General features: G+C 39.7%; 1 protein-coding gene across 2 annotated transcripts; it reads left to right on the top strand.

Annotated features, from left to right (window-relative positions):
• Positions 1-97: 97 nt before the first annotated feature.
• On the top strand, positions 98-27,571 carry MGARP (mitochondria localized glutamic acid rich protein). Of its 2 annotated transcripts, none has more exons than XM_069779381.1 (7): positions 98-310; positions 2,089-2,192; positions 3,265-3,367; positions 7,915-8,148; positions 22,470-22,628; positions 23,341-23,389; positions 26,012-27,571. In XM_069779381.1, the coding sequence occupies exons 1-6, from the start codon at positions 226-228 to the stop codon at positions 23,385-23,387; spliced, it is 732 nt and encodes a 243-aa protein (XP_069635482.1). In that variant the 5' UTR covers positions 98-225; the 3' UTR covers positions 23,388-23,389; positions 26,012-27,571. The 2 variants fall into 2 exon arrangements, with proteins under 2 accessions (XP_069635482.1, XP_069635492.1); XM_069779391.1 differs by having other exon boundaries at positions 184-310; positions 22,470-22,646.
• The last annotated feature ends 142 nt before the right edge of the window (positions 27,572-27,713 follow it).

Here is a 27,713-nt window from a genome sequence, read left to right as displayed (position 1 = left end):
CCGGGAAGGGGCGTCCTCGCCGCCCGGGCCGCCCTCCCCGCTGCCGCCAGCGGCCGGCGCCCAGGTGGGCCGGGGCGGGGCTGGCGCCGGCCCCGCCCCTCCGCGCCCCGCCCCTCCGCGCGGGGGCGGAGGTGGCGATCGGTGTCTTCTGCCGCGGCCGCAGCCCCGCGCTGTCAGGCAGCCCCGAGGTGCCCGCTCCGCTCCTCGGCTCCCGCCGCCGCCGCCATGTATCTCTGCAGGGCCGCCTCGCAGGCGCTGGCCTCTCGCCTGAGCAGGGCTCCCTCTACTGCGAGCCGCCTCAAGCAGCGTGGTACGCGGGGGCCGCCTCGGAGCTCGACCCGCGGCCGGGTAGAGGTCAACGGGACGGTGGGACGGACGCGCGGGGAGGGACGGGACGGGGACGGGTGACGGTGACGCGCCGCCGCCTCTCCGCGGCGGGGGCGGGGGACGGGACGGGACGGACGCGCGAAGGTCGCGGGCCGGGGGCGGGGGGGGGGGGGAGCAGGTGCGGCGGGCGCGCGGCGCGGCCGTTGGCGCGGTCGGTGAGGGCGCGCGGCCGCCGTGTGAGGCGACCGGGGCGGGAGCCGGGTACGGCTGCTCGGTCGTCCCCGCCGCCGCTGGGAAACGGCTGGACGGCTGCCTTGAAACCCCCCTGCCCCCGCCGGGCGGGATCGTGCTCCGTTAGGCGGCTCTCCTTGGGAGAAGCGCCTGTGAGGTGGTGGCCGTGCCCCCCCCGCCGCCCGGCCCCGTTCCATGGCAGCAGGCTCGGTGGCGGGCAGGTGTAACCCCTCTCCCGCAGCGAGGGGGTCGCCGTTGTCTTCACTTCTACCCCCCAGCAAAAAAAAAAAAAAAAAAAGGGGGGTGTGTGTGTGTTTAAAAAACCGCCCTTAGGTGGATAGTCAAAGCACCGGTTTCCTCAGCGGCCTCGTAGCACCGTGAGGGAGCGTGAATCAGCCTGGTGTGGTTGTGTTGCAGCCATGGCTTTTGGTGCATCAGGAATTGTGTAACCAGTAGCAAAAAAAAAAAAAAAAAATCTTCAGGCCGTGTTGGGTGACTGCAGGCTGGCTGGGCACTCTGCTATCTATAACGTGCAGCCTTTGAGAAGAAAGTATTCGTGAGAAACTGCTACAGAATGTACGTATAAATGTGAGAAGATCCATTAGGATGCCTGGCTATTGAAGAGGAGTCTGGAAAGCGTGTCATCAGATGATGCTAAAACATAATCTGGCACACGGTGGCAATATTTTGAGACTGAGACTATTTTTGCAGCTACTGATTGCAATGCTCAGAGCCATTTTATGTTTAATGAGTACCCTTTCAATGAGGCGTTTCTCGTCTGTGCTACTCATCTGGGATGAAGTCATGAAATCCAGCTGAAAGCTTTGCTGATGAACAGAATTATGTGTGGTTTTTGTGAGTCTCCTTCTGAGATATACAGAAGAATCCAAGGCTATAGCAAGCATCAAAACTACAGAGGCGGTGAACAAAAATAAATGGCTAACACCGCTATTATAGTGAACATGTACTCAATCAGGGATAAAACTGTAATCCTGCCTGTCTGCCCTGTTGGCCAATACTTGAGGTTATGGGCATGTATCTAAATGTCAGCAGTCTATTTGAGAATGAAAGAATGTGAATTCAAAGGAAAAGGCTTTTTCTTAAAGTGCTCTGTTATTAAACTGAAGAGGATTTGTTACCTCTGCTGATCATGACTGCAGCAATACTGAATAAGGACAGATTGATTCTTTTACATACCTTAGGCAGGAACTCTTTTATGTTCCCTTTTTTTTTTTTTAAATGTTCCTTAGTCTATCTATAGACTGCATCCACTACTTGGAAGCTGGTAGGCAGACAGTGTAGTTCACAGAAAATCTTACACTCTTAGGAAGAGCTCAGCCACGCACCTTGTTCAGTTAGGCACCACGCCTTGTGTTACTCAGTTGTCCTAAACATTGCTAGGCTGTACCTCTCTGTTTTGTTACACCTTTTAAAATCAGCCTTTCCTATACAAAGTTCAGATTCTGTCATTCTATTTTGTGACCGTATTTTAGCAGCACTTTACATCAATTTCAATAATGGTTTTTATAGCACCTCTTCGCCAGATGTCATCTGGGAGTGTTCCTGGCTCTTCTGGAGAGACCATGATTTACTACCTCCTTGCTGGTGTTGCTGCTTTTGGTGGTTTATTTTATGTAAGTGTTTGGGAATGGAGCTGTTTGTGCTTTCCGAGTTGGCATGGTTGGTGTAAGGTGTGCTCTGGGTTAAAGAACATGGTCAAGATGCAAACCGTCAATAGAGTGTGGGTGTCGTAGCGTATAATTAAATACAGTCTAACTTAAGAATCAGTTCAAGAGAACTAGTGAAATTGGATGCCTGTTGCTTGCCCGTTTTAGTGTTACTTAGGTATCTAGTGCTGTTGTCATTCTTAGTGGAAAACATACTTTATGTGAAATGAACATGTCCAAAGATGGAGCAAGGCACCTGCCTCTAATCCCTTGCCTCTTCTTGTCAACCACAAACATTAAGAATATCTCAAAGCGGGCAAGACAGATATGAAGTAAGCTGTCTGAAGCTGCAAGGGCAGTATTATGAACCTTGCTATTTGGGGCACAAAGAAAGATAAGAGTAGTAGTTACTTAAGCATGTTAAAGTTTTGTAAACATCTACTTTTGTCAAGCTTTTCAGTAATCATTCTCTTCCTTGCATCTAAATATATCAGACTCTGCTTCACATCCCTAAAGCCTCCATTTCATAGCTTCCTTCCACCCCTCCCCCCCAAGATTTGAGATAGTGAGATACTGACTAGCACATCCCAGAGAGGTGCATGTTTCCCTCTGCCACAAAATAGTCCTCTTGAATGGTAAGTAGCTTCTACTTGTTCACAATATCAAACTTGTGTGATTGCATATCTGGAGGAATAACAAATTTTCTTGCTGTCACCTTTTGACCATAATTTTTTTAAAAAATAATCTGTCTGTAATTGTCTTTTAAAATACTGTGTTCAATTCCCAAAACACTGCAGCACTTTGAAAGCCGCATGTTGTATTTTATTCCACTAAGAAATAAGAAACATATAAATATGTTAGTATAGCAAAATAGATATTTATTTTTGTAATTTTTTTTTGACCTTGCTTAGCATAATTTGATATGCCTTTTAAGATGAGCAGTAGCATTTGCATAAAAACTCTTCTTTCCCTCTCCCCTCTTCTTCTTTGGTAACTTTGTAGGGATGTAACAGTAAGTTTAGGTATAATTTCCTTTCAGGCCTACAGAATAGTCAGTTCATCCCGCAGCAAGTATATTGAACATTTGAATATTCTTCAGGAGAGAGCCGAGGGGCGGAAAGACAAACCTTGGTCAAGCAAGGGTGAGTTGAGCTCTTCTTTCTTGTTCCCCGGGTACATGAGGATCTGGAACAGATTTCTAGATTGTCTAATCAGGCCTTAACGCTGTCCAAGTCCTTGTCTGAGCTCTGTGAGTGGGAGTAAAGACAAAGGTGGTTGTGCAGTGTTCTGTTACAAAGCTACTTCTGCACAAATTTTGGGACTGGACTTAATGTTCAGGCAGTGAATCTGGCCTGTCATCAACCTGCAGGAGTCTCTTTGAATGGAAAGAATTGATGTGTGAACCATTAATTTTATATTGGGTATTTGCATTTGATTTACTGGAAGCTTAATGAAACTTGACTAAATGCATAATGCTGTCAAAATCAGTTTTGTTCTTTTGTTTGTTGGGGGGGAAGGAGATAATATCTTTTTCTCAGTCAACAGTTTGGCTCCAGGCCACGTGCCAGCAGGGAATGCAGTTCAATAGGAAAAAACCTACATTTTTAAAAAATATTGTAAATTGGACCCATTTCTTGTCCCACAACTTTGACTTTGTCCTTTTTAACTTAGGATTAAATGAAAAACAGACACCACCTAAATGTATGGCAAATCCTTACTTAGCTCTTCATGCTTAAATAATTAGACCCTGTTAGTTCAAATACTTGTAATGGAATGTTGTCTCTGTCTACATCAATTAGCATTACAGTGGCATTAATATAAAAGATAGAACTTTGGCACACATGGCCTTGCTAGGAAAAGCAATTAGAAAAAATTGCTTCTTACGGATCTTTATATTTTTATTTAGTTGTTGTTTAAAAAATAAATAAATTTATGAGGCCATAGCACTTGAAGCTCTTCCTTATTTTTTCTGATGCTGACGTCTAGAGAATTCATTTAATATATTTGCATGCACACAAAGGATAGGTTTGAATAAAGTATGCTGAGTTTAAATTTTGTTTTCAGCGTGAGAACATGCTTTGAATTGTCTGCCTCTAAAATTATTTCTTTTGAAGTTGCTAGTCTTGAAGTTCCACAACACATCTTTTAGTTTTAGAACTTTTAAGATTTAAAATGACAAAACACCTTAATTTCCTTTCTTTTACACAGCTGGAAGCAATACAGTTTTTAAACTTAATTATTTAAATGCTGAGAATTTGGCCACAATTTTAATGCAATCCTTCCTTGTCCCTAAAATAAAAAAATTTGACCAGGACCAAAGTAGGTATTTTCTTCTAGTGACCTAGTCATTGAGGGAAGAAATGAGGGTTATGCTTGTTATGTTCTAACATAGTCAGAAGAACGTGGTAGATGTGAAAGCATCAAGCAAACCTTCCAGGGCACTCAAAATGATGCCAGTATATTCCCTCTTTTCTCTTAAGGTTCACTTCTGCAAGGTAGTGAGTTTTAACCCTAGCCTGCCAAAATGTTTGAGTGGGATACCCGCAGAGTCAGTGGTGCTGTTGAGCCACTGAAGGCTATACCTGTGTTGCCTGAGACTGGGGTAAGAGTACTTGGTGCTCTCCAGACATCCCATAATCTGATGCCTTGTGCTGCTTAGTAACTTCCATGAATGTCACAACCAATGGCAGATGATTGCTGCCTCCCTTATTATTGATAGTAAGAAGTGCAAAACATTTCTAAGGCCGTACAGTGAACTCAGCTGAAACTTGTCTCCTATATTATTTTCAATATTGGACTTCTGAGTAAAAGCTCAACGCAGAGTTTTTAATTGGACTTCTGAGTAGCTAATTCCAATTCACAATACAAAACAACTGTTGAATCAGCTCTTTTTAAGATCCTTCTTCATTCCCAACTGTATCTTCCCAAAAGAGGTTTCTGTTCTTGCTTTTCCTATGGAATCCTCTGTGTGCTTTCTCAAAAGAATTAACGTCTCTCTTCCTCCCCTTTTTTCCTGTTCCCTGCGTAGCCATATTTTTGTGTGTATCTTGTCACAGAGTGTTACTGTAGTACTGCTTTTCCCAGAAGTGCCACTGCAGCTTCTTTCCCTACACATTCTTTAGATGCAGTTACTCCTTACACTTTTTCACAGTAAGCATTGCCGATAAGAGTGATTAAAAATTCTGTTCTCAAAGTATTCTAATACTTCCTAGGGTCACATAAAATAAGCTATAAAACAGTGCTGGTAACAATATGAAGTGGTGGATGGAAAAGCAGCATGCTGAACAGCACGTTCATGGCATATTTACTACATGTCCTATGGTAAGAGAAGGACTTCCTAGCTGGAAGAATTAATACTGGGGAGCAGCTGATCAGAGAGAGATTCTCCTGATACGAATGATTTTTGTGGTTTCTCATCCCAAGGAAAATTCTCCCCCGTGCCCAAACCCAAAATGTCTATTCTAGGGACCTGCATGTAGCAAACGAGGCTGTCAAAACAAGAGAAACAATCAAATGCTCTTCTAGGCTTGTTTGTTTATTAGAGGGTTGAAGTGATATTTAATGGTATTTTAATTAATGATACCAGACATTTAAGAAAAGTTCTAATAGCAAATTTTCTGTAGCTCTTCTTAACTGAAAGCTACTTTCAAATTTAGGGAGGGATTTAAAAAAGCCCCTGGCAGAAGCCTGAGTCAAAGTAGCACTAGGAAATCTGGGACATCATTTGAACTGTAAAGTGATGTTTGCCTTGCAGAACATTCTACTTGCTTATTTAGCAAATACTGAGTTTTGTCTTCCATTTGCATGTGTCTCCTTTAAACTTGTTCCTGATTTCCTTCTTTTTTAGCAATGACTTTTCTTTTTAACTTGATGCAAGCTGATTCAACCTTTCTAATCTATCCTCTGCTTTTACACTTTCCAGACTAAAATACAAGGGAAATCTCTTTCCAAACCCGAGGAAGTTAAATACAAACAAAGGACAGTCGTTCACCATTGCGTACCTTGCAGCCTACCTTGGAATGACTTTATACCTTCTATTGTAAAACTCCACACTTGTGAGACTTTAAAAGAACTACCTATGTTTGCAAGGCCAAACCATATTGAGCTTATTACTGAATCTTGCTTTGTAGAGGGAGTTCTGAGATTGAGAAGCTGGCTGTTCTGAATGAATGCACTCTATATTTGACTGTCCAATAAAGTGTACTGAATGTTGAGCTTGGCTGTTAGTCTGTTCTTTGTGTAATCAATTTAGGTTTTTTTTGAAATACACCATTCTCTTAAAGGGACATGATCAGGTTGCACAATACGAAGCTTTGATTTTTACTGAGCAATGAATAGACTTGTGTTTAAACCTGAACACAGAAAGATAGGCTTGCACTAGCATAAGAAAACCAAGAATTAAAATTGATCTGATTTAGTTTTTAAAAAGATATAAAAGAATAAAATAAATTCTGACTATGTCTCTTTAAGTTCTGTCCTTTCCTTTCTATTCTCACTTAGTTTACACTGTATTACAAACTTTATTTCCAGTTCTGTTTCTTCACATGGCAAGTTGGTTCTAGCGGTAAACTTGCAATGAACACTTGGTATATAACTTTCTTTTGTTAATGGGATCTTAGTGCATGTTTGCATGGTGAGTGTGCATCTTTGTTGCTTTGTGCTGTTAGTTTTTAATTACTTGTCTTAGCTGAGTTTGAAGTAATGCATGATTGGGAAACACTGGGTTTTTCAGATTCTAAAGAGTCTGACCCACAGCAGCGTAGACAAGTCTTTTTTAAAGACAGCTGGGGCTTGTAAAAAGAAAACGGTCAGTCATAACTGGTCATATCTCCAGTAAAGTGAATGCTGACTGCTTAAAATTAGCCAGTTATTTTCTCACTTGCATACACCTAGTTTCAGTAAGGGTCCCCTGTTTTATTCTGCCCCGCAGACCTTACCTTTCTTACTTGAGTGCTATGGCTCTTGCAGGGGTCACAGTGCATTCAATACAGCTTTAAAGAAAGCAGGGTGAGCAGGCATAGCAGAGTACCTGTGGCAGCACAGAGCTAAGAGATGGAACAAAACCCATCTGAAAACTTGTTGGGCTCGGCATTATTGTAGCTATTGCCAGCCAAGTTAGCCACCTTGAAAATAGGCCTGTGCAAACTGAAGGCACGTCTTGGCTTGCAGTGCTTCTAAGCTGTGAGCCTGATGCATAATACACTCCATAAGAGCTTCTAAGCATGGTAGCAAATGTCTTATTCCCAGTGTGGTAATTCCACTGCTGGCTACGAACAGGGTAAGAATCCTGCTCCCTCTGACACCCGTGAGTGCATTATCACTGGCCATTTCAGCAGAGTGGGTTTGGAGCAACACTTGGTGGGGTCCTTTTTTATCCTTCCCTGCACTCACACCTCTTGCAGTCACTTGCTTTAAGCCACAGTTTCTTTTCTTACTACACTGAAGCAGTTATCAAACTCGGTAATTAAGAATATGGTTTCCTCATCTTGTAAACGTCCTTTTTTGGTGCCACATTAGACAATATGGGGGGATTAATTGTTGATTTCTTGACTTTGTTTGTAAATTCTGATCCCAAAGCTTAGCTTCCCATTTTAAATTTAAATGAGGAGAATGGTAAAAAGTAGTTCGCAAATTTGTGTTGCATGCATGTGCTTTACTGTCTTTATTGTATTAAATAAATCCTTAAAAGGTGATGAAGAAGAGACGGCTGAAGTCACTGAAGCAGAGACAGTCACGGAAGAGGCTGATGCAGTAGCTGCTGCTGGACCTGCAGCACAGGATGAGAATGCTGGGCTATCCCCAGAAACTGGAGGGGAGAAAGACTTACCAGCTCCAGATGCATCCCCTGCTGTCGAGGAAGCACAGCAGGAAGCTGCTGCTAATTTGGAAGTTGCTGCTAATTCAGAAGCTGCTGCAGTGCAAGGTTAACTTATGAATGCAGTTTTTGCGTGTGTGTGTGTGTTGTGGATTCTAAAACTCTGCCTCTTACTACAGAACATTAAGAACAAATGTCAGTATTCCTAATGGAGTTTGTCCCACAGTGAAAACTAATTCAGCTGTTACCTTGACCTATCATGAACGTAAGGTAATTAAGTTCATTAAATCAGTGTCTCTAAAAGTATGCTGCCTGGGGCACCAGAGTTACTGTCTAAAACTAGTAGAATGAAAAGTTTATTTACTACCCCATTCCATTTCTCTTCTTTAAGATCTTATATTAAGGTGGCCATGTAATATGGTCGGTTAAACAGTTGTTTCAGTGACCTGGTTCTTAAGAGCATGTTAAGGAATCTGAACACTTTTATTTCACTGGCCACTCCTAAGATATTCACACTAAATAATTATAGCTGTTCTTTCAATGTAATGTCAACAAAATCTTGCGTAGCAACCAAAATGTTGTCATGATCTCAGTTTTAAGGATATAATAGGCTAAAAATTTCAAAATTCAATAAAACATCAAATTGGTATTGAACACTTAAATCGATTAGTAGCTACATATTCAGTGTTTTGAACTGTCAGGGCGTTTAAGATGTTTTACTGTGCTTTTAAAAAAATCACAATAATGCAAATGCAAACCTATCCGTAAATTGCACAAAGTACAGGACTATAATTTAACTTGATTTTTTTAGAACTTTTTTTTTTTTCTACTAACCTGTGAGGATAGAGCAATGGCTTATCCTCTTACCTCTTGATTTCTTCAGCTAAAGTTGGAAGGGACACACATAAAGCAATGGCAATTTCTCAGTCAATAGGTAGGCAGCAAACATTTGCATCTGGTATCTTTAGTTAAAAACCAAACACACCACCACCAACAACAAAACTTGCCAGCCTGTCATGAAAGAGAAACTTAATTCTAATTCCTGCTTTGGAAGGGAAGACTTCAGTGTGGGTGTAGTAATCATGAAAACCACTGAAGCAGTTTTCAGCTTGACTTAAACATGACTTACTGCACACCTATGTTTGAGTTACTTGGAGAATACAAACATCCGCTTGAGAGGATATATCTGAAACACAGGTCAAACTGACATTAACAGCATTTTGACTGCTAGTCCGTGGGAGGTTACCACAGTACCTTGAAAGGTATTAGCAGATTCCAGAATTGTTTTCGCCTTTTTCCTTGGTGACTGCAGTGAGGAACGGATGTCATTTTAATTGCCTTTTTAACAAATGAACTTGAGAAATGGTGCGGCACTTCAAGTGGCTGACTTTTGTGAAAGGGCTAGGTATGAGTGGGGTTTTAATTCACGTGTGAACAGCTCCTGTGCTTGTCTGCAAAACAATCCATTACAAATAACATTTTAAACCAATACTTGATTCAATCTGCTAAAAGTAATATAACTAATAAAAAGTACAGGTATATTTGTAGTGACTATATTTATAAGGTAGAAGTTAAAATACCTGGAGCCTTAAAAATTTCCATTCCTATGGAATATTTAGACCATTTCATTTAGAAAAGTAGTCTGGTATATGTTAAAGTTAGTGAATTAGAGCTGTTAAGAGATATAAGATGTTTTAAAATGTCTTGCAGTGTTTACCTCTGTTAGTCTACCAAGCACTTGCAACATACCACTTTAAGGAGTGGGCACTTGCTTGTGTCCAGAAGTGGTTGAATTTTCCTTTCATAATGCTGGTCTAGGAATATTTGATAATTGTTGGATAAGGTGGGGTCTTTCGTATGATAAATATTCCTGCTGCTCTATTGAAGAGGAAGCAGCTAGGATCTTCCCTGAGAAATGTTGTGCATAAGTGGATTAAGTCTGAGGATCTAATTCTAGACATGGTGACTTCATGTAGTTAGTGGTCACTATTTTATAAGAGGAAATATGTCTTTTAACTGTTAGTTACTGCTGGTGTTGACTGGAAGTGGATGTGCTATTTAGAAATCATCAATTTCTTAGATCTGTTTTTTCTGGCCACTTACTGAAGAAAACAGCACTAGAACAACACTTTTGTTACCTTGAAATTTATAAGGGATTCTGAGGGTCATTTCAGGTGTCCTCTGTCAAATCTTGCTGCAGTGGTTATTCTTTGCTGTGTGGTAAAGCAGGCGGAAACGAACCTGTGGGGTATAAAATTGTTGAGAGCTTCTGCATGTTGTATCAGCCATCTTCCTTCCAACCCCTAATTGGGATATTACATATTAGCTAAAGCATTTCATATAAAGCAGCAGAAGTTGTACTTCCCTGCAGTCAGTACTAGTTTCTAAAGCAAGGGAGTATTCTCCCCGGTGTAGTGTTGCCTGATCTCTTGGACATTTCTGGGGTGTTAAAACTTGCTTCTGAGAACAGTTGTCTCATGCCACTGGTCACCAGTGAAGACTGTTGTAAATCACTGTTCGTAATGGGTGTGCCTGAGTCAAGGGTGAACCCTGTGGATCTCATAAGCAGTTCATGTGAGGTTCCCCCACGGGGGCTAAGTTGCTGTGACCGCTGTGTAACCCGGGTCCTGCCCTGGGAGGCTGCAGAGGCTCCTGCCGCAGGTCACCTTAGCGTTCGGCTGCTCCTCTCCTCCCGGCCCCATCTGCAGGAGAAGAGCAGGACCCCTTAATGAAGCGGTTCTTCCCTCGGGTCTCCGAGGAATTGATGGGGAGCCTCTGGCCCTTGACTGCTTGAGGGGTTTAGCAAGCAGCATGTGGTCTTACACGCACAGGCTTAAACCAGTATCCCTTTCCTTTAAGCTATGTAAAAGCTGGTTTCCGTCAGCATAATATTTAAAATATAAGAAGATGGTACTTTGAGTCAAAAGTTCTCTGCTCTCTATGTACCCCTTTGTTCAGTGTTTACCTGCAGTCAAAAGCTATTTGTGTTTTAAAAAAAAAATTGTATGATTAAAATCCATCTGGAAATATCTTACAGTTTTGTATTTAACCATTTTTATCATTTGTGTTCTCTCCATTTAGAGAGAAAAAAAGCATATCTCCATTTTTACTGAGATAGGGAAGAATTTTTCTTTCAGAACTGCCCAGGGAAATGCAGGCTTACCTTGAAAAAAGAACACTTATTTAAATGACTTTTATTATTTTTGTTGATAGCTTGATGTTACTTCTGCAGATGAAGGTGCAAGTATTTTTATGGTTACCAGTAAACCTCTGCTTTTTCAAATGCAGTTGTTTCTTTTAACGTGTAAGGCTTTTTGTAATGTCCTTGGAAGTGCAAGGTGCCAGTGGATGTTTGTCTCCAGCTCCAGTATACATAAATATGTATGTATACAGATAACAAGAATGTGTGTTTATACACAGATGTGCAAAAAAACCCAAACCAAACCAAACCAAAAAATCCCCCAACTTTGGAGGTAGGTACTTAATCAGGGTAATTTCAATTTTAGAAAGTTAATTACAATTGTACCTGGCTGGAAGTTTTTCCTTGCCTCAATTTAAGCAGTTTACAACCCACTATTGGTATCTGGAATTCAGTGAAATACTGCTGCCAAAAAAAGTACTGTGCCGTGTTACTCTGTTCCCAAGGTTTTAGCTTCCTCTAAATTCTAGTTTTCTGTACCTTTTTATTGCTTGATCTGTTGCGCTGTCACTCTTGGTTACTGCCAGATGCTGGTAAGTTTCCTGCTGTTCTCCTTCTAGCGTACTCTGTGTCTGGGGACCATAAATTTAGATCAATTTTTCTTCAGATAGAGCACATGCTATAAAATGTACAGATTGGCAAGCTGCTGTTTGGATTAGGCAGCATTGTTACATCTGTGACTTTTAGTTTTTTGGATTGCCACTGTAAACTTTTCTCCAACTCTAGGACTGAGGCTTGAGATTTTGGCATTAGCAACTGGAATAGCAAAAGCAATTAGGCCAAAACCATGCTTTCTTGGACTCCTGACTTCTGTAGCATAGGTTCTTTCCTAATTTTTTAAGTATTGAAGGACATGGTCTCTTCTCTGTTATTTCAAACGCCATTTGAGTGAGTAACTAGGTTTGGGGAGGATTAGTGTGTGAATGTGCCAGTGTTTTCCATGTCAAGCTTCAAATGGCATTACAGTGCCAGTTGTCTGCAGCCTAGAGAAACAAATACAGGCTGCACTGGACAGGAGTTACTGCTTTCTGGACAGGACTTTTGCTGACCTGATCACACAATGATGCCAAGCAGACAAAAACACCCGACAGGATCAGTGTACATTGTTTTTGCTTGGTAAGTTACCAAAGTCTGGGTGTGTATTCAAATGCTCTGACACTGGGAGTATTTTGAAGATTGCTGAAAAGTCCTCACGGTAATTTGTAATTGTGCATACTTATTCAGAGGCTTTCAGAATGACGTTGCTCAGCAGAACAAACACATCCTTCTAGGCATTTTTTTTGTGTGAGATGGAGGAAGGAACAAAAGCTGTGCAGCCTGCAGCTCTTTACAACCTTAGGTGCTGGGGTAAGATGCAGTGTGTGTAAGGCTGGACAGACCTTATCCCTTATGATTATACCACTTGTTTACAGTTGGACCTTGTGAAAATAACTACCTTTTTTTTTTTTCCTCTCTCTTCTCAACCTCACTGGTATAGATCAGAAGCATCTCATAACAGGCCTATTATCTACCATTTTCATATGTATAATGTCATGGCATGAAATGGATCTCTAGGTGTAAATTGGTGTAACAGAAGACAGGTGGAATCAGGGAGAGTATTCACATCATCTGACGAAACCTGTGCTTAATTACCAACTGTAATAAAGGTTTTCTGTTCTGAACCTCCTTTTAGAGGATTTTTTTTCTCTTCAATTATTGTGGTAGACTAAGCTAGCTAAATTAGGCTCTAGAAAGTTGAATTATGTGAATGTTATCCTACTGGGGAAGTATCCATATCTGTGGACCTTCTGTTGGGTATTTCTGCTTCACATTTATCACTTTCTTTATCTGGCCCTTGGGCTGCTGCATTTCTCTTGCATCTCTGATTGCCATACACTGGCCACTAGTCTCTTCTCTCTTCCTTCTGTTTTTTCTTCATAAAACTGAGCTTGCAGATGAGTCGTCATAGCATAACTGGAAAATCTCTGTAGAAAGAATGTGAACAATATTTAGAAAAGACTTCTTTAAAAGTTGTGAGCACCTGAAGACAAAAGTTGGTAAATGGAGAGACCGTTCGGTTTTGATCAGCTTAGCTGAAAAGAGAATTTTACAGTATGTACTGGGCTGAGGAGGAAGATTCCAGTAAAATGGAAAAAACCCCTAGAACTTCCCAGCTAAGAGTGCAAACAGATAAGTGGGGGAGAACTACATAAAATAACTGTCTTCCTATTTGTCTATTGTAGAACAAGGGGACAAGTAGCTTCTCAAAAAAAGATTAAAGCTGGTAAAAGGACATGAAGTGAATAATGCCTAAAGGATTGTCACTATTAAGGAGAAAATGGACTTACTGCTTTTTACTAATACAATATTTATAGCTCATTGTCAAGACTTAAAAAGAATCCTAAAATAACTTTATTTATTTAAATTGGAAAGCAAGAACTCACTTTGGTCAACAGAAACTGTTAGCGTTTACTTTACCTTTAAGTAGTATTATCTGTGTTATTTGAACATTTTCTGTAAATAAGGCATGCAGAGGAATACTATTAGTGTCCTACTTTAGAGAAAATGGCAAAAGGGACTCCTTTCTGTTCTCCTGTGGTGGCAGTTCAAACCAGAATGGTAATGATGGGGATTTTTGTATTGATTTTTGGGCAGCATTTCTCGTGGCAGAGAGAAACATCCTTTTCTAAAATCAACATGCTGAACTTTGGTTGCTCCTTTGAAAACAATGTAAGTGGGTAAAACTTATTGCATTATTTTTTATGAAGAGTGCTAAAGAAAATGCCTAACTTTAATTAAAAGTTTTTTTATGACTTCAGAAGGATTTCATACATCAAATTATTAGTGCATTTTCATACATGCTGTTTATGTTAACTTGCACTAGTTTTTTCTCATGATCTGTTCCAGTCAGTGGCTAGATGTTTAAAACAACCAGCCAACCAACCAACGAACCACAATATGAATTGCTTCTCTTTGCTACAAATCCTTGTTACAGAATATAAAATTATATACTTGAAATGATATGAGGTATTATAAACTATTCTGGATTAACGTGGTATGCACTGTTATGCTTTTATTCTGACCATTACAGGCTCTCTGAATCTTTTTTTAATCATCCATTGTAGAATAAGCTCTCTTGAAGTGAGCCTTCTGGTCATTAGTATGAATTGATGAGGCTTTTCTTAGGAACTAGTGACCTACATTAGGCACAAACAACCTGTGAATTAAGTTGTTTCTTTTCTTGCTGTATGGAGTGAATAAATTTTTTTTTTTCCTTAAAAATGTGCTTCATAATGCCATGGTTTAGGCTCTCAGCTGGACCTCATGGATTTTTATCTGGATTAATTATGGATCGCTTGCAAAAAGAAAAAGCTGTCATATTTTTATAGCGGCAGGATTATTAGAAATCCCAGCCTGCCTTTGTTCAGGCCTTGGGCTCTGAGCCTCTGGTTCAGGTTTAACTTACAGAATAGCTGAAATGCCAAAGGGAGACAACTCCTAAAGCCTGTGGGCTCTGGCGAGGTATTGCTAGGTGGGGAAGGCTGAGACTGCCTTCATGCCATGTCCAAACAACAGCATGGTCGGGCCAGGGCAGTTCTGCAAACAATTTCTTAAGAGCAATGTGGGCTTCGGCAGTTGCCAGCCACTAGTTCCGTCCTGTGCGTTCAAGGAACTGATTGGACTGAAAAATAATCAGTGCTTTTCTAAATAATTGTTAGGTCCCTGATTCGATTTAGCACATAGAGCTGAGAGGTTTATTTTTTCCTGTCTGAAGGTCAAGTGCTGAATTCACGGTGTCGGAGAGAGGCATTGGTCTGTGGTTAACCATCCAGTAGGTTTCTTCCTTTTTAAGCCCAATGTTTAAGTGTTTAGTGTTTTTCCTTTTCGAAGAGGTGGATGACTTACTCTAGCTTGTTATAATCTTAAATGGTCACTAAATAAAATGGCAGTGAGCAGAGAGAGAGCATTTCAAGTAGTCCTGAGTGACGTTCCTGGTGCTTGGGACGCTCCTGGTGGGGAACATCAGCCCTCCGTGCTGAGTTCCTTGTGTCTTCCTGGCCAATGAGACCTGAAGCACTTGCTCACTTTACAGGAACATATGCACAGTTTTGCTTATTTTGTCCCAGACTGACTGTGGTTATTATTTCCCCCTCTTCTTATTCCTGATGTGGCTGATGGTGGTCTGAGCCCCTGTAAGCAGAGGGAGGAGGTGCTGAACCCACGTCAGCCGTAGCTGGGGTGGCAGGTGGCTTCTGATGGAAGGAAGGAAGGGGACCTTAGCTGTCACCACCACCTCAGGATTTAGAACAAAAGCCATGGATGAACGAACTTCTCTTGCATTTTCTTTAAAGCTGATGATGGGACCAAAATGTGTTAAGTTGATCTTAAAGGGAATCGCAGTTTCATACTGCTACTGCTGTGTTCTCCCCTGGATTAGATCTGAGGGAGGCAGGTACCCCCCCCTCTTGTGCTCTGTTTTGCAGTCTCTCTCAAATACATTCTTGAATTACTTTTCAGTCATGGCAGAATTTGACTTTTAAAAAGTGAATTCTACTCCACTGTCAGTTTTCAATTAGCGGGTCTTTACAACTATGAAAAGGAATGGGGAATTTTTTGCTCTGCCTATCCTAACATTTCAGGGGACACTCTGAGACCCTCAGTGGACCTTACTGAGGAGAAGCTTTATGTAAACAGAAGCATCACATTCTAGTATGAGTGGTTCTCTAAAAGACTGTACATTAAATATTGTTTCTGTTTTCACAATTAAATTAGACTTTTTTTTTTCCCTTTGGAATTAGTGTGTGACATTGGTTGTGTTATAGGCAGCTTGAAATCTCAAAGCCTTGTTTTGTACTCCAGCTTTGGTTCATGCGCTCCAGGCAGATTCCATTTGTATTATGCTGCCTAACTTGTATTATTTTAGCTTTATAAAGCCAAATTCTTCTGCAAAGAATATTTTTTTTAAAGTAATTGAACCTGACGTTCTGCATTACAGATACCAGCCTCATCTTGACTGCTTAAAAAAAAAATAATTCATGATATGAAGGATACTGGTTTAAGTGAAATGCTTCACTCAGAAAAGTGTATTTTTAAGTATCTTTAAAAATTGCAGGAAACCGGTGCCTGTTCAGATTTTTTTGTTGTTGTTTCTAACTGGAAATACCACTTTTAAAATGAATCAAAGGATTAGGATTAGAATCAAAATATGACGGTTTTAAATATATTAGTAGAGAAATGCAAAACTGGGGGGAAAAATACAGGCTGTATTTCTGAGAAGGCTGTGGTTATCTTGTTATGAAACTTCCATCCTGGGGGGGCTTGAAATCTCCACATCTCCCCAAGCAAGGAAAAAATTGAATGTAGCTTTCATTTTAAAATCTGGAGCAGCTATCTTCTCCATATGTATCGTAAATGAGGAAAACATACTTTCAAAGCCACTTAAAAATACAAGGTAAAAGCTTAAGGTCCAATAAGATTTAAAAATATAATGTACAAGTTAGTTTAACTATGCCTACAGGCTATTTGTATTGGTCATCTATAAATTGGTATCAACAGATATTAAAAATAATAATAAAGTTTCAAGACAAAAGCACTCTGAACAAGGAGAGTGTTTGCAGTAGCGCTGAGCTGCCTGGCCAAGGGTGGTGAAACTTTTGCTATGGGAGTAAAATTCTGAATTCCAAGAGTGCCCCCACGCTTTTTTAAAAATTTGGACTTTTCCTTCTTTTAATGCTGCTCTATGAGAGACAGCTTCCTCTATTTTTACATATTAAGAGAAAGATGTATTGCTTTCACAAGCGAAGGTGCTTCACCTGCATGAGGAAAACAGTTCTTTCCTTTAATTTCTTTCTATATGTAAAGTAAGTTTCATTTGTTTGTTTTCTTAACAATTAGTTGCGAACTAGCTGCTACTTCAGGGTAAGTGTGAAGACCTAATCCTCACATTAACATGATTGATTTGATTGAAGGGCTGCTCTAAGCTTTAAAGCAGTAGCTTAAATTAGCACTAAAGAAACTTCAGTGTTCTAACAAAGGGAAGGTACCTTGCTCCCAGAGAAGTCCAGGCTTGTTTAGATGGCGGAGCAGAACTCACTCTCGACCTGTCTGCTTACTCTTCTTGGCTATGCTGACATGACTGTAGACGTGTAGAATAAGTAAAGAAATCGCCTATTTGTTTCTTCTTTTCCTTGATCTCACATACCCTATTGCTTTCTTCAGGAATTGTGGTCAATGAAAGCTGACGTATGAAATAATACATACGTATTGGACAATTGGTAGTTTGCTCTATTAGCTTTCACGCATGGTATGTGGTATGGAACACAGCTTGGAAAATCCAGCTTTATGAACACTGAATGCTAACGCCCTGTAGAACAATAGATGCCCTGTATAAATGCTATCAGAAACAGTTATCTTCTACAAAAATTCTTGCAAGAACCAAGTTCTTGGCAGATTTCAGATTCCACTTATCATCATCTGTGCCAACTCAGTTCTCTCCATACCTCCCTTTCACCTCCTGCTTCAAGATCATCCTATAGCATATTGTTTCCCAGGTGGTAGGACATGACTGCCAGTGCGAGCTGGTTTAATTTCGGACTAGACCTTTGCATCCCAGACAAAAATCCAGGCTGATTCTGCATAAAAACTCCCCTAGGAAAGTTGGAAAGCTTGTTTTAAATGCTTGAAAGCTTTGGGGGAAGAGGCTATGCAAGCAGTAGGATCTGAGTTTGGAAAGTCAATACACGTGCGTGGGGTTTTGTGTTGGGTTTTTTATTATTAGCAGGAGAAAGTCAATCTGTGTGTGTGTGTGGTTTATTTTTTATTGTTAGCTGGAGCAAACAGTCACACAGGGCATGCAAGTCCCCACTTATCGTGCTTTCTCTGTTCTGCTGGGGGAATGCTGAGCTCAGTAATATTCAGACAATTCAATTGACCATCATGAGGATGCAGAAGCGCCCTGGATTTGGACTGTTTTCTGTTCTACTGTGAATGCACAGAAATGTAGCATTTTGTGCTCTCAGTGCTGCAACTGTAGCACTTGTAAAATATGTGTCCTTAAAGACTGCAGGAATAACTACTTTATACAGGAAGCAGCTTCCCCCCACCCTGAGATGATAGGGATAGTTTCCTAAAAATTATATTTCTAGGTGGAACTAGATGTTGGATATTGTCCTAATAAGCTACAGGAGCTTCCTAATGCTGCTGCCTTATAAAAAAAAAAAAAATTAAAACCAAAAACCTAATTTCCTTTTGTCTGTAAAATCAATTTCCTTTTCTGTATTTACTCAAAACAGATGTGTTTTCATAACATAAATGGTTTGGTATTGTGCTTGATGCATATGTAATGTGCTGCTGGTGCTTGCCCAGTCATGTTCTGTTCCTGCATGTGCAATTTGGAAGGATGCATTTCTTCTCAAAATGGTTTATCTCATAAAGCACAGGAGCTAAAGACCACTTGAGAGTACATACATATAGCTATCCTGGGCAGAAGCAGGCGATATTTTTGTTAGGGTTCAGTGTTACACGTGAGCAATGGATATTACAAAGATGTAGAGTTATGTACTGATGGTTGCGTAGTAGAAATATGTCGGGGGTCTAACTAGCCTGAGGATGTTTGTCCTCAAAATCCTCGGTATGTTAAAATCCCTTTGAATGCTTTCAGAACAGCTGTTGATGCAATATGCAAAGCCTAGCCACTTGCCTACAGTTAGTAAACATGATTAGTTTGATTTCTCTGAGGCTTGGAGTTCTTTTATATTATCTTTTGTTGAAATCACAAGAAAGTTAAGCTCCTAATTCAGATCTGTAAGTGCAATAGTATATACAAATGCCTAGCAAAATTGAAGAAAACTGTAGCCACTGATACTGGGACTTAGCTACTTATCCCAGGGCATAAGAAAAATAAATATAAATTTTTCAGGAAAAAATGGCTAATATTATACACAAAGGCTGAGATTTTGCTGCCAGTATAATACCTTGTATGAAACAGTGAAGTATATAGCTTCTGTAGAGTAACATAACCTACTAAGATGGGAAGGGGGACACACACGGCACACCAAACACTCAATGAAATGGTAAAATTATGAAATTATTTAACTCCAGTGCTGTTGATGAAGGATGTGGGGGTTTCTTCCCCCACTACAGAATTAAGAAAAAACCAACCAACCCCATTTTTGTGACTATAAGAAGAAACTAAAAAAAATCAAGAACATTCCCATTTTTGGCAGATTTTAAATTGTATGGGTCAAGGTGAATTTGACTGAGATGAATTTGACTGGAACACTGCAAGTGGGTGTTTTGTTAAAGATGTTAAGGACCTGAAGCAGTATTGTGTAATATTGTTAATAAACCAGCTGGGCATTCAGCAGAAAACATAATATGAACAGCACTTACCCTGTGTCTTCATTGCAGAGAAGCAGTTGCACAATGCAGATTAATTTTGTTCAGTTAAAGCCTGTAGAAATTGTAAGAAAGCTGGCGTAAATGGACAACAATGGGTCACAGTCGTCGCTGCACAAGGAAATATGGGGACTTCAGAATTTCAAACTGGTCATCATTCAGAAAACAACACAGAACCAGTTAAGAAGCTGTAATTCCTCTACAACTCTATTTTGAAAAAATAAAGAAGCTTAAATATTTTAGTGTTCAAACTAACAAAAGTTAGAAGCAATTTCAATTACATCTATTAATTGCTGTAGAGTTTCACGACAGACTTGTTAACAACTTTGCAATAATTCAACAGACAGAAAAGTAAAATCCTTCTTCTAAGGATTATGGAAAATGAGTCATCGTTGTACCAGTCATAGATTAAAATCTCTTTTATGAAATACGGTGTTACTGCAGGATTTTACATGGAACAACTGCGAGAGATTAAGCTGGACTGAAAAAATATGAAATGCATGCAGATTTTTAAAAAGAAGGGGGGTGGAGAATAGCACTGAGGTAAATTTCACATCCAGGGAAACAAAAAGGAGAAGTTCCTAAACTTTGTAATGCTTTGTGCTACCAGCTAATCGGTAGGAGAGGATGTGAGGGACTCGGGCAGTACACCTGGTGTTCCCTGCAGAGAACGAGCTGTGTGGCAGTCCCCATTCTGAAAGAGGTGAGGGACTCGTTCTCAGCTTGCCAGGTCATCATTCATCTGCTCTTGCCCTGGGATCACAGCAATTCCCTGGGACAGAGAAAAACGCGTTGACCCTCATGAGTGGGGTACAGAGCGTTTGTTCCAAGACCGAGCCGTGTACAAACCACCAGAAAATACACTGAGATTTGTTTTGGTACGTCAGATTAATGCTCAAAATAGCCTTCGTGGTTGTAGATTGGTTCTTATTTTCATGGTGCTCAAAGCACCAAAAGACACTTAGATAGCTTGCTCTAGTTGCAATAGGCCAAAGAAATGATGCCAAAATGATCTTCATAGGCCAGTCTGAATCTTTGCTGGAGATAATGTCTTAAGGCATGTATAATGATCTGGTGCAAGTTACCGTGACTGGTGCTGCCGTGAGCAAGTGCGCTTGGACCGCCGGCTACGGCCAGCTTTCTCCTCTCAAAAAGAGGACTTCAGCCGTGGCACCAGGAAGGTCGAGGAATAGGTGTGAATCCTACTTGAATAAAAGTACCAACTGGAGTTTTCTGCAGTAACCAAGGACAATTACACATACGTACAGATGTCGGTTTTCAAAAAGGCAATGCCTGTCGCAACAAGGCCCTTTGTATTTTAGGGAGTGACAGCTACTCTGCAGAGACCTGGATGGACACATTGGGAGGAATCCATATTTTGTTGCAGTAGCCTGCCTTTCTGATAGCCATAAAGAATACTTCAGACCAGAGACAAATCATTCAGTACAAGTGGTGTAAGCGTTAACGTTTGTTTTCAAGGCAGATATTCCTGTAGGTGACAAATAAGCACGATTCCCATTCAAAGGAAATAAGGTTTTATTAAAAAGCAGGAGAGTCCATGTTGCTCCCTCTACTTGCTTACTGATATACTCGTCTCAGTGCAAAAGAAATGAAAACACTGAAACATCACAAGAAATAAACAAAAGTTAGCCAGATGAAATACTATAAGCCAGAGAGCAAGTTTTTGGTAATATAAACTGAATGTTTGATGTTACAAACTCAAACCCAGCAGCTTGTTACCATAGCAAATATATTGCATTACATCAAGTGGTGCTAGTTATAAAATATCTAATGTTCTGAATTTCAAATGTACTCTTTTTATTGCATGCCTGTTCCCTCTAAAGACAAAGGTAGCAATTCCTGAATTTTTTTCCTTGTTGCTTCTTCAAAATTCAGTCAGTATTCTGCAAAACAAAGTGAAATAGTTGATGTTCAGAACATGCTGTATTTAAATAGCTGCAAGCTGATGTTTGGAAAAAGGCGTGGGATGCTAGCTCTGCAAAACTGCTATTTGTTGCATTTATTGAACTTCTAATGGATCTGTTTAGTTAGCTGTATTTAATGTACATGTAGCTTAGTACAGGACACAATTTGTAACAACAAAGTCCCTGCAAACCTTATCCTGCTGAGCAGTTAAGGTCTGTGAAGATGGAGACCTCCAACAGTAAGGTTGGAAGAACATGGTAAGACAGAATTTACTCAAGTAAAATTTAACCTGTAACTGCTGGATGGTGTGTTCAGTCTCCCTGCAGAGCGTGTCTGTATGTAGACACATTACCTATTACCAACTTTTATACAGATAGATTGCTTTATCCTTAAGGAGTATTTAAAAATGGCTAGTTGGCAATCATGCTACACTGGAATCACAGCCTGACCCTTCAGCCTGATGTTAGGATATTTCTACACTAAAACTACCCATGACATCTTTGCAAGGTTATGGGGAGTGTATGTGTAATGTCCTATGGTGTTAATCAGACTAGGATTATTGCCATGGAAGCTTTACCATTAGTATCTTACACATTGGTAATGGTTTGACAGAAATCAGAAAATAAAATGAAGGTATCTGCAAGAGAATATACATGTTAGAGAATACTGACCTTTGTCTAAAGACATGAAAATAGCTCATGTTTATCGTTTTCTGCTGCAGGGCTGGGAAAAGTCAGACTTTCCCTGGAATTCCACTTGCAAACTTTTATTTGCATGATAAAATGTAATCATCTGATAGATCCTGTTGTCTTCAGTTACTTCAAACATGTATGTTAGGCAGGTACTTTATGCTTTGTGAGCCTTGACTGCTCGCCCTCATTTAGGCCGGTGAATGGGAAGACAATTCTCTCTCTAATTTGATTCATAGAAACTGTGAGTGAAGTCTTGGATGTTGCAGCTTCTTCTGCCCACGAGGAAAACCTAGACAGTGTCAAGGAAGGAGTAGCCTCAGCAGCTCAAGAGATTTCTGACAGATCCTCAGAGAGCCAGGACGTTGATGCTGAGGAGTCGGGGGAAACTTCAGAAGGTGCAAGAGTACAGCTGGGTCTGAAATGTTTGGTCTCTGAAAAGCACTAATGGCTGTTTGCACTGAACTAGCTGAAAGAGCATGCAGAACTCAAATGATGCAATGTGGCTGCTAGCGATGACTGTGTTTGGCATCATAGTGTTAGCAGAAAATTTAATTTTGAAATTACATGCCATGCAGTAGAAATAGGTATTGCTAAGTTGGATTGCAGGGGTCTTTTGAGCTCAGTGCCCTGCTAAGTGGCTAGATGTAAAGTTCATTAAGAACAAGAAATTCTCCCTTGTGCTGCATGGGATGTAACACACTTTTTTAACATCTGACTTAATTTAAGAAAATTCTATCTTTCAAATTATATTGCTGTAAAGAAAAATATAGAACACGATATTTATAAACCCTGCAGTGTTTCAATGCAGCTATAAACAATCTTATATTGCTATTGAAGTTGAGTGTTATAACTGAATGCAAGAAAAATGTGTGTTAACATCATCACTGCGGAGATTTTTAAAGTAATGTAAAAGTTTGGCCTCTCAAGTCTTTTGCAATTAGAATTAAAAAGCTAAAAGGAAAAATGTCTGTATACCTAATACAACTGTAAATTGTATCACTTTAGTCCAAAGGATCCTTTGGACTAAAGGAAACAACTTACTTGACTATTTGTCATCAAATAAGTTGTTTCCAATGTTTCTCATTGGTGTTTTGTCTCCATTTTCAGTTTCTGTGGAGGAGAAGACGCCTGAAGAAGTTGCTAAGGAACCCTAAAGGTACATGGTACAATTGCAGCATGTGGTTTCCCGCTCCTCACCTTGATTTTTTTCTCAGTTAGTGGCAATTGCAGCATGTGCTAAGTCTGCACATGCACTCTGATGGTGAATTTGTATTTCTGCTCCCAACAAGTACGCTCCAAAAAAAGAACTTAACTGAAGTATTTCTTATTGTTTGGGAATGACTGCTGGCATCTTTTACAGGCTAGGGAGCAAAACTTTTCTGTATCAGTTGTCACAGTGGGTATTTATTTATGGCTTTATCTTAGTCCCATGCAAACTGGATAAAGACCCAATAGTTGTAGCTTTCTTCTAGGCAAAAAGTGTTCTTTGGACATTGGTTTAAATTATATAGATATTGGACTTCTGGTTTATTGCCCTATACAAGTGAACTCCTCTCTTGTTATCCTCAGTGTAAACATGGTGAAGTTGTAAGCTTCTGGACTGTTTGTTGTTTTTTTTTTTTTAAAAGACATTTTTTCACTCTTAATTTGTGCTAATGAAAAATACTGAATATAATAGTCTTACTATTTTGCTAGTATCTTGCACAGTTGGCTTTACTACTTTATAGAATAAAATACTTTGTCCACAATATTCTTACTATTTTGCTATTCCCTGTGACTCCACTTTCCAAAATGGACTGTAAGATGGTGATAGAAACCCGAGGGAATAAAAAGTTTGGCTGAAATATGAACATGAATCTTGGTAGAAAAGATACTAACTAGAATAGAAACAACTGAAAGTTGAGCAAATAAACCTCCCAGGTCAGGAATTCTCAAAATTATTTTTGCTGCTAGTTAACAATTCATACACTAATTTCTTGGAGCACCAATGCAAGAGGAGAAGGAAACAGAGCAAAGAAAGTTATTTTTCATTGCATCCTCAAAACATGTGTTCTATATACACAACCTTATCATTATAATCTGAGTCCTTTGCAAATGCATGTTTGCTTATTCCATCATCCACTGCAATATAAAATAAGGTAATGCCTCTTATCATTTTGTGATAAAAGGTAAATACTGTTCTTAAACTGCATGGTCTTTTTCCATGTTGTTTTAGCATTCAAAACTAAGAAAAAAAAAATGAAAGCAAAGCCAACACCACAATTATAAAGTAATTTACAAAATGCGAGTGTAAGTTATGTTCCTCTACCAGATAGAATTTTTGTGTTTTACTAGGAATAATGGTGTGAAGAGGAACAGATATTTAATGAATGGATGAGATGTGCAGAAAAGTTGCAGAAGTGTGCCTCTCAAAGCTGTTATTTTTGCTCAGAGTGAAAGCTAAGGGCACCTGAGGATATCAGATCAGAAAAATAAGTTACCAAGAAATTCTGTCCACTCCGAGACACATAAACGCAGTGATACGGGGAAAGCAATAGAGTTTGGAATCTCTATTTTTCCCTGTAAACATCTTTCAATGCTAAAAATTTTTGCATTGTAATTCTAGATTTTGATTTAGACACCAAATATATCCAATTCAATTAATGAAGGCAGAGATAGTAACTGAAAGGTGTGGGAGTGGGAGGAAAGGCAAGCTGTATGAAGCACCTCTGATGGAACAAATTGAAAATAGGTGAAAAATAGATGAATCTGCTACCAGAATACACGTCCACTGAATTCTGCTTAAACTGCTTTGGCTGTTTTTGCTAAAAAAAGTCTTTTTATGAATATAGCATCACAAGATTACAAAAAGTATCTCTTACTACCTTCCAATTCAATCTTGTTGGGGAAAAAAAAAATGCCATGTTTATAAAACACTTTACTACTTAGTGCTGGAAGATTGCAGCTGGATTGAAAGCCAGGCTGACTTTTTCCAATTTACAAGTCAAGAGCAACGATGCATTCCCAGTTAGGAAAGAACTAATTGGGTTTTTTTGTGTGTGTGTCTGTATGTTTTGATTGTGAGCACTTTAGGGTACAGACCTTAACTTTCAGTTTGCGTTAAAACAAATCATATTTTGGGGGGAATTAAAAGCAAAAAAAAAAAAAAAAAAAAATCGAAACAATGTTGATGTGAGAATTAAATTAGTATCCAGTTCACTTTTTAAAAAAATACTAATTATTTGGTGAAGGGATAGAAGTAGTAGTAATGGATGAAATGCTCAGATGAAGCCTTGAATTGATGCTGAGAGCATGCCTGAGTAAGAGTATACTATTGTTCCCCTCTCTTTTCAGAGTACAGCAGTTCTACTGTGTGTGGCTGTTGGCCCTGAATTCACACTGCCATGAAGCTACTTGTATCAGTAATGTCAGCAAACACAGTTGGTTTACCTCCTGTTTAAGTTAAGCAAGTAGCTGTTGCTAGAAGTAAGGCTTAGTGGAATGCGTCCAGCAAGCAGGGGAACTCATTTATACCTGAGCAACATGGCTGAAGGTGAGGGATTCCTTGAAATTGGGCTTTGTTGGTGGTAGCAGAGCAAGTTTTCACAAGCCATCAGATAAGCATGATTTATGCAGAGGTAGTGTTTATATGCTGTAATTCACTTAACTGATAACCTGCAGTCAAATTTACAGTGTGCTTTGAATGTTTGCAAAGAAAAAGACCCGATGAATCGAGTCTGTTGCGAAACATTGTTTATTGTTGCTTCCTCTAAACTAGATTCTTTTTTCTTTTTCCCAGTAAGCAGTGCTGAAGGTTTTGAAAAGTTTAATGGAAATATTTGTGGCAATCAACCAGCTGATTCCTGTGTGAAACCTCATACTCTTCCTTGGAGACATAAAAGAAATTGTGCAGTTTGTCATACCACACACTGCTCATTAGGACCAGTATTCATTGCTGTAACAGACAACCTGATACGATTTAAGTTGGTCAGAGAGACGCTTCTGTGATTAACACCTCTGCTTTAGAAAGTAGCATCCAGTAACAACTGTCAAAGCACCACCCAGTATGTAATAAATACATGTGCTCAGAGAAGCAGTAGACTTAACTGAAACCATGTCAAGTGAACTTGTTTTAGGTCTTTGTTGTCTTGTTATGTACATTGATTTCTGACTTTTGGTCCAAACTGTGGTGCATAATTATACCATTGTAACATTCCATGCTAGAATGTAAGTAAAAAGTTTTAACTAAGTTAAAATCTTATAAAAATTACTTGTTAGTATTTTTAAATTGGGTCACGGGGAAGATAACCTTGTTTGCTCCCAAGTTTGGATTTGCAATTGTAAGCATAGGACACTTGGATGTACAAGACCCAATTTTCCTTCTGCATAAACATTTTAGAAGCTACCCTTCCTTGCACAATAACATCCAGGAGTAAACATTTTTAAGGCTCCTGCTTTGAGAACAAAACCCATTTGCAAGCATTAGCAATAGGTACTTTATAGCATGAAAATCAAAATAACACCGGTTAAAGTTATCATCATTGAGGTGGTGTCTCCTACCAAACCTTATTCAGCTTGCTGTAGTCTTTCTGTGTTGTTCTGTCTTAGCAGTGGCATGCAGCGGTGATGTAACAACACGGAGGTTTGAGAGAACGCTCTTGTGCAAATCACGAGCAATTTAGGCTATGGTAAAGCTCCTCTCTGAGCGCTTGCAGATGGCCAGCAAAATCCCCATGGAAGGCTATGCCACAGGTGTTCAAATGGACAAGGATTCTTAGGGACTAATAAAGAACAGAATAGCTAAATAATCTTGTCTTGTTAGTATTATCTTAATAATGAAAAAATCTATAATGAATAATGGGTTTGTATGACACTGTTCTCCTAACCCTCCATTGTGCTATGTGCATGTGCATGAGTGTGCACCTACTACAAAATTTTTACTGAGACCCATTACAGCCATCACAGAATGGTGATAATGCTAAACCAGGGCCAAATAAGATACATTATACACAATTTAAATAGAAAGTGTGAGTTTTAAGGTGTATCTGACTGCTTTATCTTCAAGCAGAACTTTGGAAAAATGTTGAAAGGAAAATTACAGCATTATGATTTTCCTACCCATGGCACAAAGCAACACATGCTCCTTCCCCCATCATAAAGCAAATCATAACAGTGTTCCAGCAAAAATATAGCCTATTGCCCCTGTACCAGCTTAGGAATAACTGGAATAATGCAGAGGCAAAATCAGGCTTCTGAGCTTCAAGAAGCCACACCACAGCCTTCTGCTTAAAGGATAAAGCCACTGTGATTAAAAGCAATTTTTGTAGACAAAGCTACTGGAATAAAAGTCTTAGACTGATGTTTTGTTGGATGAGAGTCTATCTTTATTTATCTGGTAGATTAAACATCCTGTGATGGATGCATACTCTTAAATGCTCTGTTTCTTCATTTTCACTAATTCCTAGAGAAAGAAGCTGTTTCTAATTTCTGCAGTTGGCAGT

The sequence above is a fragment of the Haliaeetus albicilla genome, chromosome 1 (genome assembly GCF_947461875.1).
Source record: "Haliaeetus albicilla chromosome 1, bHalAlb1.1, whole genome shotgun sequence".
Classification (NCBI taxonomy): Eukaryota; Metazoa; Chordata; class Aves; order Accipitriformes; family Accipitridae; genus Haliaeetus; species Haliaeetus albicilla.
Note: the sequence above shows the minus strand (reverse complement) of the source record. Positions and strands in the feature narration are given on the sequence as shown.

What these genes read in the sequence shown, in the direction of transcription:
- MGARP (XM_069779391.1), top strand. Translation starts at nt 226, where the DNA reads ATGTATCTCTGCAGGGCCGCCTCGCAGGCGCTGGCCTCTCGCCTGAGC. An exon ending in GAGCCGCCTCAAGCAGCGTG is followed by an intron (nt 311 to 2,088) that starts GTACGCGGGGGC and finishes TGGTTTTTATAG; the next exon opens with CACCTCTTCGCCAGATGTCA. An exon ending in AGGTGCAAGAGTACAGCTGG is followed by an intron (nt 22,647 to 23,340) that starts GTCTGAAATGTT and finishes CTCCATTTTCAG; the next exon opens with TTTCTGTGGAGGAGAAGACG.